The sequence below is a fragment of the Mauremys mutica genome, chromosome 1 (assembly GCF_020497125.1).
Source record: "Mauremys mutica isolate MM-2020 ecotype Southern chromosome 1, ASM2049712v1, whole genome shotgun sequence".
Lineage (NCBI taxonomy): Eukaryota > Metazoa > Chordata > Testudines > Geoemydidae > Mauremys > Mauremys mutica.
Window position 1 is genome coordinate 225,488,963 of NC_059072.1, and position 17,526 is coordinate 225,506,488.

Genomic DNA, 17,526 nt, shown 5'->3' on the forward strand with positions numbered 1-17,526 from the left:
CATGGAAAGTGCATAGTCTTGAGATTACAAGGTGTTTTTCCTTTAATTTTGACATACAGTTTTAAGTTGTATTCTTATTATTACTTAAACATAGCTACGTTTAATCTAGAAAACTGCCTTGTTTCTTTTTTTAGTGCGGCCTCTAGATTCCTCTACCTCCAGCCCTGCAATTTCTATTCATGAAGTGGGGCACACTGGAGCAACTAAAACAGAAAGAAGTGGCATTACTAGACTGAAGAGTGAAATGAAACAGGTGGGAGGATCTCCTTTTCTGTGCATTCTTTAAGCAGCACAGGATTTATGAAAGTTATTTTTAAACTTAGGAGACAAAACTGATTATTTTTTGTTATATCTAGTCCCTATTACATTCATGGTAAATTGCAAACTTTTCCTATCTGTTTTATTATTTGAAGTAGTAGTGGCTGTTTTAAAAAAAAAAAGGGGGAGGGCGGGGGCGGGAGGAGGTAAGGAAATCAATTTTTTTTCCAAACCATTTTCCTTTTTGGTTTTAATTTAAAATTCTGAAATTAGCATATTTCAACCAGCTCCTGGTTTGAAGCATTAAGGGCACCTGACAGACCAAGTTCCCATCATTCTTACTTAGGTAAAGATTCCATTAGCAAGATTTGGCTCAAACAATATTCATTCTTGTATTTTACACCTCTGTTTTTCCTGGCATACAAATCTTTAATGTCTCAGGTAAAGAATGTCTGAGGTAAAGAACTCTGTTTACTTTAGTAAATGGTAGGTTGGAAGGCAAACATTTGTTTAAATTAATTGCATAATTAATTTTTGATTCCAGATGAATAGGAGATTATCTGCTGATGAAAAGGTGAAATAAATCAGTATGTTCATAAGAATGAATGTTTTTCTCCTTCACTGCTGAATTATGTATACTTGTCCTAGAACTAAGGGAACTAAGAGGCTTTTTGTATGCTCTGAATACAAAATGCTTTAACATTCAAATAATAAATGATTTAATTAATATGGTGCAGTTTTGCCTGTGTTACTGCTGCTAGTTTGTTGTTGTGAGCAGAATGACCTATGTTCCAGTATCTCCAGAGGTCTAGCAATTTATATCAAATTTAGAGTGTGGATATCAGTCACATGGCAAGCTGTGAATATCTGAGTTAATTTCCTTTCAAGTAGAGAACACATTATAATGTCCTGCCTTCTGGAATACTTGACTGGCCATTAGATGGCAGCATTATATTGTTCTACATAGAGATGTAGCACAGTTGCAACTTTCTGTAGAAATGTAAAGGTGGGAAAATGTTTCCTGAGATTAGTCGCTTTAGAAGGAGAGGTGCCATTTCTGCACAGAAAAGGAGTTGAGTGGTTTCTTTCCTGCTGAGGAGAGTTGAACTTTTTCCATTCATGTTGATTCCCAGTAGGTTTTGTTGGGCCATCAGGAATATTCAGCCTTTTGTATCGGGGGGAGGGGGGGAACCTGACTCTTAAAGCTATCAGTTGACGGAGAACATTTTGATTGTTTTGACCTTAGAGTGTTTCTATATTGGAGCTGATTTTCAAATATGCTTAACACCTCCAGCTCCAATTATTGATTTCTTTGGGTGCTCCATACTTCTGAAAATCAGTCCCATTACTTTTATAGCTTATCTGAATCATTATTGTTTAATCAAAAAGAAAGCTATTAAGAATATCCTTAGGTGCTAACCAGCATCTAATCATTTCTCTTGGAAAACTGCCTCACTAGTTTTGCTAAGCATTACCGGCCTGGATGGCAACTTGCATGATTTGATAGCATGGGATAACTTTCTTTCTAGCACTAATATAAAGTAAGGGATGCTGAAGAGAAAATGTAAGCTTGCAATATCGACCCTGCATCGTATGGCGGCAGCTTCATTTTTTTTTTAATCGCATTTGGGTTTTTATGTCTTTGTGCTATTTGAGGTAGATTCTGTGGAAAGCTTGTAATAGCATAGTAAGAGATGAATATAAACCTCTGAAGATCCTTAAACATAAAAGATCTAATTGTGATTTCACTTTACTGTAAATCAGGAGTAACTTCCCTGATTTCAATGAAATTGTACCAGTGTGAGAGCCCATTCTGACCCAAAGAATGGTTCTCTTAAGTGAATAAGTGAGTTTAATTTTTATTGCACATTTGTTCCTTTTCATGCATGTCACTTCATCTGTTTGTCTTGTCATGACTGACTTTTTTTTATTTCTGTTTTGTAGTTCTTTTATGGGGGCCATTCCATGTTCAGCAGCATGCACACTTCCAGGTTCACGGTAAAATACCATTCAGAAATTTGCAGTCTGTTTCTTTTCTCCCTCTGCAGGGAGTCTAAACATAACTTGCAGCTTTTTTTTATGTGAAATGTATGTATTTTTTTAAAACCTTAGCTTTTTGTTTCATTCACCTTCATGGACAGCCAATTCTTATTTCTGGTCTTTTATAACAGAAATCTTATTTTCCACATTCTTCTAAATTTTCAGAGTTATGATGGATTTAGCTACTTGACTAGGAGCTGTGTGGCTAAATCCTGTGCAGGCCTGAACATTTAATGGTAATGTGGAAATATAAGTTTAACCCAGTTTATTCTCAGGGAGGGTTGTAGTTATATAAATTTTGAGTTCATAGAAGAAAAGAGATAATAGTACTGGTTAGAGCAAAGTGTGGGCCAGTTTCCAGGTATTGTAATATCTTGCCCTTCTATTCCACCCCTGTTGGGATAAAACTGAGGAGTAATTTTGTCTACTAGGGACTTGGATGAGATTCCCTTCAAGTTCACGTTTACTTCTCGATCTAAATAAGAGTTTGAAATTAGGCCTGCCTTTTCATCTGAAGGATAAAGCATATTAATTCATTATGCCAGCTCCTCCTTAACTCCCAAATTCTCCCAGTCTGCATGGACAAATAGCCATACAAGTAAAATGACAAATGTTAGCTATCTTAGGTGGTAGGATAACAATTAACACAGGGCCTACCTGTACTACACCAAAAGACCAATTGGCTTCACTGTGAAGGCGAGTACATAGATGCGGAACTAGGGGTGCTGGGGGTGCTGCCACACCACCTGGCTTGAAGTGGTTTCCATCATGTTGTACAGGGTTTACAGTTTGGTTGAACATCTCTCAGCACCCCCACTATACAAATTGTTCCAGCACCTCTGGTCGAGTAAAGCTAAAATCTTCAATATTAGTAGCTGAAAGGTTTCACTTTTATGGGCTCCTAATTCATATCCTCAAGGATAACTTTGCAAGATCTTTAGTTTGTTTTAATACTCAAAAAATAGAATGTTTCATTTCCAAATAACTCTCATGCTCCAAAATGTCTGTTAGTCTATAAGGTGCCACAGGATTCTTTGCTGCTTTTGCAGATCCAGACTAACACGGCTACCCCTCTGATACTATCCTTAATAACTTGCTGCACTTTGAACCAAGTGTTGTACACGCTAGGTGCAATACATCCCTTTTCAGTGGGTTTGCACCAGATGTAGGCACCATTTACAACCTGGGAGGTTAAATGGTACATAGGATTTGGGCTGGCCACTGTGGACAGAGATAAATATCATCCACTCTGAATATTGACAAAGATTACTGGTCCAAATCCTGGTCCAGTACATGAAGATGAATTTAAACCTATGGCTTTTACTAGTATGAATTTCTTCTCCAGCCATCCATCTTTCTTCAAGGCCTTTAATGGAGAGGTCTTCAGCAACTTTTGCTCCAGCTAGGCTCTTAGGCCTGGTCTACACTAAGGGCGGGGGTCGAACTAGGGTACGCAAGTTCAGCTACGGGAATAGCGTAGCTGAACTCGAAGTACCCTAGTTCAAACTACTTACCCGTCCAGACGCCGCGGGATCGAAGTCCGCAGCTCCAAGGTCGACTCCGCCACCGCCGTTTGCAGTGGTGGAGTTCCGGAGTCGACCGGAGCGCGCGGGGAGTTCGAACTATCGCGTCTAGATGTAGACGCGATAGTTCGAACTCCGAGAAGTCGAACTCATCGCGTCGACCTGCGCGGTAAGTGTAGACCTACCCTCACTCTTAAGAGAGAAGGGAGCTCTTGTCCCCTTCCCACCATGCCTTGCTCTAGTAACCTGCAGTTCCCAGATGCCTTCTCTGCTTCAGGCCCTCAAATTCCCATCATGCCGCAGTTGACAGCAGAAACCTGAAACTGGGCAATGCTAGACCTGGAAGCGTCCCTTCACTGTCTTAAAGGGACAGTAAACTCCATTATTCTCACACTCACCCACCCTTTGTGGTTTTGGCCAGTGGATCCATGTGTACACAGACCCACAGTGCATGTTACGCCTCCCAAACCCCATGGATATTGTACAATGTACCATCTCAAAACACTTTTCTGATGCAGGCCGTGTACCTCTTTGTGGTTTCTCCATGGCCTGCCTGACTCCTGCATAGTAGGTGTGTTGCTTTTCAGTCCTTCTGCACCAATGCAAAGAGGGACAGAATTTGGCCCCAAATTCTCAGTGCACTTGATTCAATTGTAGTGAGTTATTATTAAATGAGATCTGGATAAACTGCTTAGTCAAAACAGGGACAAATGAAAAAAATGACTATGCACACAGTAATTAATTCAGCACAGGCACTCCTGCTGAACTCCTTCATTACTTAAATGTCATCTCTGCTGAACTAGAGAAAGAAAGCTTGACTGTGCACCAGTCAGATGCTGTACAAAGAAAATGAACATACTGCATCAAACCAGCAAAGGTAAGCTGGTGGGCTTTTTTGTTGTTGTTTTGCATTAGAAGGAAAGGCCATTGAGTAGGTATATCATGTTTTAGAATTCAAGTCTGTAGTTTTCTAGCATTCTGATCCTGCAGACCTTATTCTGGCTAAATTTCCACAAACTTCAGTAGCAGTTTCCTTTGGGAAAGGACTGGTGGGATCAGGTTGTCAATGAGCTCCTTTCTAGGCAGTACTCCAGGCGCAGTTGTGCCTGGCCCTGCATGGGTGTGCAAGAGTGAGCAAGTAGCCTTTTTTACCTTAATACAGAACTGGGCACAATCTAGTTGACTGGAAGGTTTATGCAAGTCTAGAGCCACAGCTAGTGCAAGACTCTTCCTTCTTTGCACAGGACAACAAAGCTGGTTATATGCATGTGCATCACCTTGTCATAGCATAGTCTCTCTATGCTCTTTTTTGGGCACAATACATTCAGAAACTCTTGCAATAGTCTCTGCACCACTCCCAATCATCACTGCTCCCTAAAAGGCACCCACCAGTTTAGCCCTGAGAGTGTTCAAACAGATAAACTGTGGAAGTTGTCCCCACTAGGCAGGAAATCCCATTTTAATCTATGCACGCTGTTCTGGTCATGGAACAGAGCCTGCCTCTTAAGTATTTCCAAGTTAGATTCAAAAGAAAAGTCCTCTGAAATATGAAGATGTCTTTTAAGTCATTAATCTTAGATTTTACATAATTGTCTTTTGCTCTAACCGGCTTATTTGTCCAGTTGGTTGACTTGAAAATGTTTGTGTAAGCACCAACAGATACAGTATCTTGGTCTAGCAGCAGAAGTCCAGCTATGAAAAGTTGCTTCTTCCTTCCCAAAAAAATGGGAGGGACTGCTTTTGTTACTTTGATTCCCCCTTTAAGACAAGGGGATACCCTCACAGGCACCAACCCCCAGATGGACTACCATGAAGGATATTTGTAAGCAAGGGGAGAGACGCTTGGATTTTTACAGAGAAGCGAGGAAGATGCGAACATTGCCCAGGAGTCGTATAGTTTAGGAGGATTGAATGATTCATGTATTATAAGAAGATTCCAGGATTGCCAGGCTGAGTCAGTGTGAAGTGATGGAAGAAACTACAAGCAGGGTTGAGAGCTGTTGTTTAGAATGTCACTAGGTTCAATCCCCACTGGGTTCCATGAGCACAAAAGATGGAATGTTGGCATCCAAAGGTTCTATGGCAGTTAGAATGTGACAGTTGAGCAGAGGAGGTGGAAGTAACAGCTACATGGACTAACAAAAAGGGGGTGGTGCCTCCAGCCGGGGGCAGCTCTGTGTACGAGCTTTGGGGAACAAGTACAAACAGCAACATGGCTCGTTACAACACCCAGTGCATGGAAACAATAGCCCCTCAATATTACCTACCTACGTGTCTTCAGTATCTGATTTCCTATTCACTAATACACGCTGCTTTGTAGTGTTAGCATGTTTACTGCTGTGGTGTTTTGTGTGTGTTTCCCTGTGTGGTGTTCAGCAGAATAGTACACAAATGTACTGATGTGAAAGGCTGCCACAAGTACTAAAATAATCTGATTCCAAGCTGTACAGAATTGGGCACAAGTGTAAACAGTTCCCATGTGTACTGCAATATGATGGCACTGTTACCAGGACCACTCTGAGGTTTGACCACCTAATGCCAGCTAGCAAGCAAGCTACCCATGCTGGCCATAGAGAGGCTAAAAGAAGGAAAATGCTATGGGAAAATAATCAGATAGAGAGCAAAGGTGGTGGGTTTACTTGGCCTAAATGCCATGCCCATAAGACAGCACTGGCTTTCATCTACTGATAGTGTATGTGTGATTTATTGAGTAGTCCCATGTATCAAAATATGGGCCCTTGTCTCTCTCAACCTATGATGCCCTTTGCAGTGCATTCCTTTAAATGGGTGGCTTTTGCTTCCCCAGGCTGTGGACTGGCTGCTGAAGAATGCCAGAGCCATTCTTATGCAAGAAGGAATATGGGCTTCTAATGCAGAACACATGTGATTTCCACTAGCCCTGGAAATAAGAATTTAATGATGATGCCCCAACTTTACAGATAACAAAGAGCAGTAATCTGTTTGCCCAATTTGCTCGTGATCAAGCCTGAAAGAGTAAATAACAGTGAAATCAAGAGCAATAATGACAGTATTCAGGATATAAGTCTGACATGTGGAGAGATGTAATATCTTCAATTATAATTTCTACAAGATAGATTCTGACCCCTGTAGCTTCTTGCAAAAGTGCCTTCCTGAAATTACGGACCCATCATTTGTCTTAAAACACAGCTGCAGATCCTGTAATGTCTTTCACACCAAAGGCTGTGGTGCAAAGAATTTATAAGGTCTGCAGACATGCTTGGCAGAGCTGGTAAGTTCCACAAACCAAATAAACTCATGTTCAAGGAAAACTCAGCTGGCAAGACCAGTCGAATTTTTAAAATTCCAGGAAAGGTCTGATGGGGGAAATGCCATTTCTGCTCTTTGTGTCTCCCAGGGATTACTGAGATGGTCCAATGGAACGTCTCCTCAATGGGGCATAAGGGCATTCCTTTGCCTAGCTCTAGCAGATAGCCGCAAAAGAAATCTGTATCTGGGTATCAGGAAAATGGAAAAAGCCCAGGTTGGGATAGTTGCTCCATATACTGCACTAGAGGGGGCAGAGAAGCAATCAAGATATTTGTCAAAGGGACAGATTAACAATCATCCCTTGACCATGGATGACTGGATCCAGGGGCGGCTCTAGAAATAACACCGCCTCAAGCAGGGCGGCGCGCTCGCCGCCCTTCCCCGGTCCCGCGGCCGGGGCAGAAGTGTCTGCGGACAGTCCCGTGATCCCGCGGCTCCAGAGGAGCATCCGCAGGCATGCCTGCGGGAGCTCCGTCCAAGCCGCGGGACCAGCGCAGCTGCCGCAGTCATGCCTGCGGGAGCTCAAGCGGAGCCGCGGGAAGAGGGGACCCGCCGCAGTCATGCCTGCAGCAGGTCCGCTCGTCCCAGGCTCTGGTGGACCTCCCGCAGGCATGACTGCGGAAGGTCCGCCGGAGCCGCCTGCCGCCCTGCCCCGACAATGCCGCCCCACGCGCCTGCTTGGCGCGCTGGGGTCTGGAGCCGGCCCTGACTGGATCCCTCTCCATACACATATACTTTGCAGTGTGAGCAAACAAATCTACTAATGTGTTCTGTTTAGTTTAACCATTTTTGCATGCCTGTGACCTTAGTATACCATAGTATACCTTAAAACCACCATTGAGCTTACAACATATTTACAAAAAAGTTACAATTCCTTCCTACTACTTTTAGCTCTAAAGTTTACCTTTAGCCAAATCCCCAATATGTATTTTGATCTCAAGCTAAGGAGAGTCCAGCCTGTTTAGTTTTTGAATGGAAGAGCAAGGGGAAAATAGCCGGTGCTGCCAAGTCAGAAGTGAGGCATTTGTTCCCAAGTTTAAGTACTTTAACAGCAGTGCCACTTAGAATTAGGATTCAGTCTGTGTGGTTGCTCTGTCAAGTAAAGACATCCCCCCTCCCACCCCAACCATGATAGAAGACTTTTCTAAACTCACTTTATTAATTGGGTCAGATGAAGCTGCAAAATCAAGCTAATTTTGTTTTGCTGATTGCTCATTGGCTCATTTTGAAATTGAGGCAAATAAGTAAAATGTGAAGAGATTTGTTGTGAAAGAAAAACGTTGACCTTATCCTCCCAACGTCTTCAAAAGAAATCAGTCAATATTCACTAAAAACTGCATTGAATTGAAACTATAACAGAATGGTGTAACATGCAAGAGTGGGTGCCCTCATGTTAACATGTTGTAGTTACTAAATGGTCTGTGTCTTGCAGAGGGGCAGTACTCCATCATCTCCTACAGGGTCTACTGGAAACGACATCAGCTGGGGTGATCGCCAAGGGCAATGGCTCCGCAGAAGAAGGCTTGATGGTGCCATTAACAGAGTTCCTGTAGGGTTCTATCAAAAAGTATGGAAAATCCTTCAGAAGGTAAGTTAATAGCAGTTGAGGGTGTACAGTATCTTGGGAGGCTGGTATTTCAGATGGAATATTACTGTGGTCAGGAAAAACTATAATACTTTATGGAATATGTCTGACTAATACACAAGAGCTCCATTCACATGTGCTCATGAATCAGTTTGTCAATGTATTTCTTCTGAAACCAGCACTAAACTGCAGACGAATGATTAAATTCTACAGTTTCACATTGTTCCCCATCTTAAATAGGTCATGGTCATTAACACTGAAGGGCTCACAATCCGCACACCCCCAATTCAAGAAGATAAGTCGGTAGAATAGGAAGGGTTAAATAAAAAGCTATCTTTCTTTAAAATGTCTGAGTTCTACTGCTGGATTTCATAAGGGCTAGACTATTTTTAAAACCAATTTTTAGTTTGCTCTACTGTCACTGAAAATAATCCCTGAAGTTGCTCCTGAGTTTAGTAGTATGGTGCAGTAGCTGAACTTGAGAATGATTTAAGAAACAGGGGAACATGAATTCCAGTTGACTTCAATGAGATTATTCACCTGCTTTTGTGTATTGCTGGATTAGGGCCAGAGTGTTCAGCACCCAGCAGCATTGAGCCGTATTGAGTACTAAAGTGGAGGTAGGAATATATGCTCTCAGTTGTGCAATTCAAAGCAACACTCTAAAATATAAGCTTAACTGATGCCAGCAAAGACACAAGTCTTTTGTGAATTTATCCAGTAGGTTTATTAAAGGGACATTGCCAACTTAAATTGCCTTTGTCTGAAATGTACCATTTTTACAAATAATACCTAAAGTAACTAAAACTGACAGCTCAGAGGAAAAATTGTTCAAGTTTTCCTTATGGATGACAGCATTTTTTATAGTTAGTGTCACAGTTTCCCATGAATAGTCAGTCAGTTTCCCTTGTTGTTTGAGTGACTTCTACACAGCGACCATGAAAGGAAAAACATTTAAAAGATAGCAAACTACAATTGTAAAATGACTGAGGTCATACTTTATTTGCAATATGGTGGAAATTGCGGATTCGGCAATATTAGGCTTCCACTGCCATTTTGCTTTTAATTAGCTCACTTTCCTGAACTACTGTACATGTAAGGTTCCTTTTTTTTTTTCCTTGAGAATCAAATAGAATTTTATTTAGTCAAACTCAGCCTATATTTTCCTTTGCTCATTATCATCCAATTATTCTTAAAATCCCATTGGACAATTCTTAATACCTCTTCCTCCTTGGTGTTTTCAGACTTCAGATGCCTAGATGAACATCATGCCCTGCTCATGCCTTAGCCAAGCTACATGTATTTAATTTTTTTGAAACTCTTTCCTCATATGCCAATTTGTCTAGCTCCTCCATAATTTTGTTGCCATTTTGAATGGCACTTTTCATATACTGATATTCTATTCTGGTGCTCCAAGTCACATATCCTAAACTAAGTGGTGTTTGACCTTAGAGCAAGAGAGAGGGAGCTTCACTTTCCTGGTCCATAACAATGCTGCTCTGTTGGTGGGCTTCTTTTTTTTTTACCCTCCTCTAATTGTCCTTTCGTATTGCAAGCTCATATCTAATTTGCTGTACTTTCACCTTTAGATGTCTCCTGCTGTTACTGCTTTCCTCCCTTCCACTGAACAGTTGTGTTTCAGCTTAAGTGTGGCATAGGGTTATTTAGAGCATCCAGTCTTTCTCTCCAATAGTTTTCTTGTCATATGATGAACTTTTTGGGAGAAATAAAATAACATTTTATATGGGTTCGCTGTTTTTAAAACTTGTCAGACATCAGAACAGCTTTTCCAGGAAGAATTTAAAACTCAAAAGGAATATAAGTTTCCAGATATACTTTTAAGGATTGTGTTTTTAATCAATATTGATTTTTTTTTAAAAATTTTTAGTGCCATGGCCTGTCCATTGATGGCTATGTCCTTCCTTCTTCAACTACAAGAGAGGTATAGTAAATAATAACATTTTTTCCATGGTTTTATGACAAGTTGTATGACTCTCAAGCACACATGTAACAGGATCATTGGAGAAAACGCTTTGTTTTAAAATCTAAGCTTACAATGGAAGTTTTACAGTTTGAATCTTAACTAATAGTTCTGCTGAATGTCTGAGTGATGGATGCTGTAGGGCAGATTTTAATCTGAGATCCATGATGTTCACAGATGCAAATCTTGAAAATACTAGGCTTTCCCACGACAACATAAGATTATATTTAGAACATCTGAGGTTTGCATGTGTTAGTATAATTTCTATGATGTACCATAATATGAGCCTCATTCACTTATTCAACATCACTTTTAACTTATATTCTTTTCCCTCTGTGCATTTAAGAAAGTGAAGTTATTTTTAACCACAGGCAATGAAGTATCAGAGCTCTGCACCTGCAGTGAATTGATAATTAATCTTGATGGCACATTCTGAATTTAGAAGCAAGATTTCCCACTTGAAAATGTTAAAAACAGTCCTTGACCTCTGAATGCTATTGTCTAGGAAAATTGCAATAATGTAACATTTTTTGGTGGCTAATGTGCATTCAGTCTTTTTCTCTTAATTTTCCCTGTTCAAGTATTAATTTTTTACTAAAGAAAGGTTAAAGTTTGCTGAAATTAAACAAAGACAAATACCTTTTTAGAATTCTGTGACTGCAGACAATATTTCAGCACTGTGGTTACAAAAACAAATACGAATCACAGAAATGTGGCTGACCCAAATTTTGCCTTTTTAAACCTTGTTCTTTCTTCATATAATTTTTTTGAGCTATTTCAATCTGAGAGAGCAAGTGCTAGAGTCTTGCTTCCTTTGTGTGTTGCGACTATCCATCAATAGGACTTAGTGATTCCAAGTGATTCCCTTGTCAATGTAGCTCATTTATGCTACACCTAGATGTTTTATTTTAGTTTTCCCTTTCATTCACGATCCTAGACTTTGAAGAGACCCATCTACCACCTCTGCCACCACCTGAACCACAAACAATCTTGCATGTTAGGACCTTGACGCAGTATGATATAGTGTAATGATGCTTTGAGCCAGTGAAACAGGGAACCAAGTCATAAGGCTAACGAGCTGTAGAGTGAGTAGGTTAAATTACTGTCTCTAAACCTTTCCTCCTGCCTGTTTCTCAGCATCTGGAGAGTAACTGTTTCACAGATTGCAAACTGTGATCATTCTTGTCAATTGAAGATATTTGAGTATGTTCCCTCCAGGAAAAGAGAAGCACGTGAATTTCACCCCACCCCCAACCGAAACCCTACAATGCTCCATTCCTGTTTCCACTCTCAGGGATCTTTGACTCCCAACATTGTCTTTCCTTGGATAGCTGCCTACCACCAGGGCTGCTTTGTCTCCAGAGCAGATGGTTTTTCTTCACCATGGGAGCAGATCTTACCTGCTCCTCCAGCAGTTTCCAGGCAGCTCTTTGTTCACTATGATAAAAAACCTTCTTTTCTTGCTCTTAAATGCTATGGTTGATTCAATTGTGCATTTGCACAGGTGGCATTACACTTGTGAAATGCAAAATCTTTTTGCAGTGCGCTTGGTACAGCAAGCCATGTGTTTTAACAATTTCATGTATGCCGATGGCAGTACCTCTTATGGTGTGACTGTCACCCATACCACTTATAAGGTGGCACCTCACTCATGGGTATATATTAATGAATATCAGTGTAATATTGCTGTTTGATTAAAATGAATACCATCCCTTGTTAAAGCGTAATGTCTGCCTTGTTTAGTGTAATACTGCATGAGTCTCATATTCTAACTTGTAAGCTTTATTGCCATTTAACTGGTTAAAACACTTGGACAGCATTCACTCTCCTTCAGATCTGTTTTCAGAATTAACAGGATACGGTTAGAATTGGTAGGCCTAAAATTAGACAGTCTGGCTTTAAGTTTATAGGTGTATTATACATGCAAACAATGCCATCCTGCCTATCTGCCTCACTTTTATAAGTATGTAGAGTATTGAAATTCACAACAATCCTACTGAATTCCTATGTAATGCAGACTCCTGTCTGCTCATAAAAATAGAGCAGAAAAGCAGAATGGAGGCACAGCTCAGTGTGCATATCCCTGTTTGAAACATAGGCATCACTCTATGTTATGGTGCTGGTAACAGCTGCAAAAGAAGATGAAATTTTCTGTGGTAATGCAGTCCTTATTTTGTGGAAGTGATAAGTTTCCCCTCCTCCCCCCATCCTCCTCCAACATCAGGCTAGTTACAAAAAATAGGATTCATTTTTAGACCTATCTGACCTTCACCGTATCTAACTTCACTGTTAATAGGAATCAAACTAAATAAGCGTAACTTCCTGAGGCTATCATTTCATGTGACATCTGTACAGCTCTGCCCATGCAAAGTAGGTTGTTCTACCAGCAATGTATATATCAGTCTTTGGGATAACATTCACTCTTAGCAGGTGATGTGGGTTTTTTTTAATCTCTACAATATCTTTAGCTTCATAAACAAAACTTGTGATCCAAAAAGATGCCTACATAAAATAATGTGAGGTTAGTGTCGTGATCAAAGAATTAATTTGCAAGATGATAAGCATCAACATTCCCATATGTAAGCAATGTGTGCAGGAGCGGCTCTAGGAATTCAGCCGCCCCAAGAAGGGCAGTGCGCCGTGCAGGGCGCTCTGCCGGTCGCCGGTCCCGTGGCTCCGGGGGACCCCTCTTGCAGACGTGCCTGCGGAGGGTCCGCTGGTCCCGCGGCTCTGGTGGACCTCCCGCAGGCATGCCTGCGGATGCTCCACCGCAGCTGCGGGACCAGCGGCCCCTCCGCAGGCACGTCTGCGGGAGGTCCACCGCAGCTGCGGGACCAGCAGACCCTCCGCAGTCATGCCTGCGGGAGGTCCACCGGAGCCGCCTGCCGCCCTCCCGGCAAAATGCCGCCCCAAGCGTGCGCTTGGCGCGCTGGGGTCTGGAGCCGGCCCTGAATGTGTGTTGACAGATAGTAATAGTGTAACAGACTTTTCTGGAAGTTACAGAATGTTTTTGGATTGGTAGGCCTTGAGTCTGCAAACAGTTTGCAAGTGCTTAGTTTTACATATGCAAGTAGTCCCATTCATTTCTATGGGACTGTTTACATGTGCAAAGTTAAGTAAATGTTTAACTGAAGGATCTGGGGCCTTATCTTCTTGCATTTATCTGTTTATCTTTTCACTAGGGCTGTCAAGCGATTAAAAAAATTAATCACGATTAATCACACGATTAATCACACTGTTAAGAATAGAATACCATTAATTTAAATATTTTGGATGTTTTCTACATTTTTAAATATATTGATTTCAATTACAACACAGAATGCAAAGTGTACAGTGCTCACTTTATATTTATTTTTGATTACAGGTATTTGTACTGCAAAAAAACAAAAGAAATACTATTTTTCAATTCACCTAATACAAGGACTGTAGTGCAATCTCTTTATCATGGAAGTTGAACTTATAAGTGTAGAATTATTTACAAAAAAAATGCACTCAAATAAAACAATGTAAAATTTTAGGGCCTGCAAGTCCACTCAGTCCTACTTCTTGGTCAGCCAATCACTCTGACAGACAGGTTTGTTTACTTTTGCAGGAGATAACGCTGCCCACTTCTTATTTACAATATCACCTGAAAATGAGAACAAGCATTCTCATGGCACTGTTGTAGCCGGCGTCACATGATATTTACGTGCCAGATGCGCTAAAGATTCATATATCCATTCATGCTTCAACCACCATTCCAGGGGACATGCGTCCTTGCTGATGACAGGTTCTGATAGATAACAATCCAAAGTAATGCAGACTGACGAATGTTCATTTTCATTATCTCAGTCAGATGCCACCAGCAGAAGGTTGATTTCCTTTTTTGGTGGTTTGGGTTCTGTAGTTTCCGCATTCTAGTGTTGCTCTTTTAAGACTTCTTTAAGCATGCTCCACACCTTGTCTCTCTCAGATTTTGGAAGGCACTTCAGATTCTTAAACCTTTGGTCCAGTGCTGTAGCTATCTTTACAAATCTCACATTGATACTGTGGTGTTCCCCTCTGGTGTTACCTGGACCGGTGATTTGCTAGGTCCTTCCAATCCTTGACTCTGGAAGCCAGCCTTATCCTGCTCTGCTGTGAGAACTCCCACTCCTGGGCTGTTCAGGGACAACCTCTGGCACGTAAGCTGCTCCCAGCTACTTGCAACCGAATGACACTAGCCAATATCTCCGGCCCCAGACACAACCCTAGGAACCTCCGTCTTGAAGTGTCCAGTTATGCCTGCTGGATGCTGCAAGCTTATATGTGTTTGTCAATTTAACAAAGAAATTGATATGTACCAGGCTTGTTATCCCAAGGGGAGTCTCTGTCACGCTTCAAACCAAACGCACTGCTTCGGGTAGAATACGCAAACAGATTTATTAACTACAAAGATACATTTTAAGTGATTATAAGTCAAAGCATAACAAGTCAGATTTGGTCAAATGAAATAAAATCACAACATATTCTAAGCTGATCTTAACACTTTCAGTGCCCTTACAAACTTACATGCTTCTCACCACAGCCTGGCTGGTTGCTCTTCAGCCAGGCTCTCCCCTTTGATCAGCGCTTCAGTCGCTTGGTGTGGTGTCTGTAGATGTAGGTGGAAGAGAGAGAACATGGCAAACGTCTCTCCCTTTTATCTTGTCCTTTGTTCCCTCCCTTCAGAGTCAGGTGAGCAATACCTCACTCGAGAGTCCAACAGATCCTTTCGTTGCTGCCTAGACCAGTGCCTTTTGTTCCTGTGAGGCTGGGCTGGGTTTGTCCCATACCTGCCCTGATAAGATGTGAACTTCCTCTCTGTTCTTGGAAAGTTTTTGCCTGGGCTTGCTCTAAGGGTACGTCCACACTACCCGCCGGATCGGCAGGTAGTGATCGATCTATCGGGGATCAATTTATCGTGTCTCGTCTAGATGCGATAAATTGATCCCTGAACACACTGCCGTCAACTCCGTAACTCCACCAGGGTGAGAGGCGGAAGCAGAGTTGACGGGGGAGCCGCGGCCGTCGATCCTATGCCGTGAGGACGGGAGGTAAGTCGAAATAAGATATGTCGACTTCAGCTACGCTATTCCCGCAGCAAAAGTTGCGTATCGTACATCGACACCCTCCCCCCCCCAGTGTAGATCAGCCCTAAGCCATGAGGATTCATTTTCAGCCTCTTAACTATATACATGAAATTGTAACCTGTAACCTTACTATAACATTACTGTAACAATTACTATAACATCACTATAACAACCATGCTCAGTGCATCATGAACCTTCCTAAGACACCCAACATGATAAACTTTGCATTGGATACCACACAATCATTTTATAAAGATGAACATGGGGGTGTAGGGTGTTCCCCCAAGGTATAGAGTGTCACAGTTACTTTCTTTGCGTTTTGTGAAATCGGCAGTGAAAGTGTTCTTAAAATGAACTTGGGCTGGGTCATCATCCTAGACTGCTATAACATGAAATATATGGCAGAATGCAGCTAGAACAGAGCAGGGGACATACAATTCTCTGCCAAGGAGTTCAATCACAAATTTAATTAACACATTTTTTTAACAAGCATCGGGGGGAAGGGATAGCTCAGTGGTTTGAGCATTGGCCTGCTAAACCCAGGGTTGTGAGTTCAATCCTTGAGGGGGCCATTTAGGGCTCTGGGGATTGGTCCTGCTTTGAGCAGGCGGTTGGACTAGATGATCTCCTGAGGTCTCTTTCAACCCTAATAATCTATGATTCTATGATCAGCATGTCCTCTGGAATGCTAGCTGAGGCATACAAATGTTTAGCATATCTGGCACATAAATACCTTGCAATGCCAGTTACAAAAGTGCCATGCAAATGCCTGTTCTCATTTTTAGGTGACATTGTAAATAAGTGTTTGTTTACATTTATTTCCTGTAAATATAAACAAACTTGTTTGTCTTAGCAATTGGATGAATAAGAAGTAGGACTAAGTGGACTTGTAAGCACTAAAGTTTTGCATTGTTTTGTTTTTGAGTGCAGTTATGTAACCAAAAAAATCTATATTTGTGTTACACTTTCCCAATAGAGATCACACTACAGTACTTGTATGAGAAGAACTGAAAAATATTCTTGTTTATAATTTTTACAGTGCAAATATTTGTAATCAAAATGATATACACTTTGATTTAAATTACAACGCAGATTACAGTGTATATAAAAATAAAGAAAAACATCCAAAATATTTAATAAATTTCAATTGGTATTCTATTGTTTAATAGTGCGATTAAACCTACAATTAATTGTGATTAACTTTTTTAATCGCAATTCATTTTTTGAGTTAATTGCATGAGTTAACTGTGGTTAATCGACAGCCCTACTTTCCACTAACCTATCCTCTAACTTTCCAGATGACCCCTGGTGAAATCAAGTTTGCTGTGCATGTGGAGTCAGTGCTGAACCATGTACCCCAGCCTGAATACAGACAGCTGCTGGTGGAAGCTATTCTTGTTCTCACACTGCTGTCGGACATAGAGGTGACCAGCATTGGGGGCATAATCCATGTGGATCGAATAGTGCACGTGGCTAACGATTTGTTTCTTCAGGAACAGGTGGGTACAGCAGATTTCCAGTAATATCTGAGTGTGGGGTTGGGAAGGTATTGCATTTGAAACTGTCTAACTCCATTTTTGGTATTTGTGGGGAAAAAAATTCCCTCCTCAAAAAGCAAGTCATGTAAGCATCTTTTGAAAATGTATTCAGAAGATTAAAACCTCCTGCAATTAACAAAATACAGTCTCTTTTGGTGCAGTTTTACAGTTATAGCAGGGGAATGTTCTCTCAAGTCTAAATATCTGTTTAAAATCACCTTTT

At 41.2% G+C, this 17,526-nt stretch overlaps 1 protein-coding gene across 5 annotated transcripts in view; it reads left to right on the forward strand.

Annotated features, from left to right (window-relative positions):
- Positions 1-17,526, forward strand: part of PHKA2 (phosphorylase kinase regulatory subunit alpha 2) — a 72,399-nt gene that overhangs the window by 52,363 nt on the left and 2,510 nt on the right. For 2 of the 5 annotated variants that reach the window (XM_045016548.1, XM_045016627.1), the window contains exons 28-33: positions 135-253; positions 803-832; positions 2,203-2,256; positions 8,542-8,697; positions 10,583-10,636; positions 17,064-17,264. In XM_045016548.1, coding sequence (XP_044872483.1) covers positions 135-253; positions 803-832; positions 2,203-2,256; positions 8,542-8,697; positions 10,583-10,636; positions 17,064-17,264 — 614 coding nt within the window. The remainder of the gene's footprint in view (positions 1-134; positions 254-802; positions 833-2,202; positions 2,257-8,541; positions 8,698-10,582; positions 10,637-17,063; positions 17,265-17,526) is intronic. The other 3 variants (XM_045016777.1, XM_045016695.1, XM_045016867.1) reach the window with 3 other exon arrangements.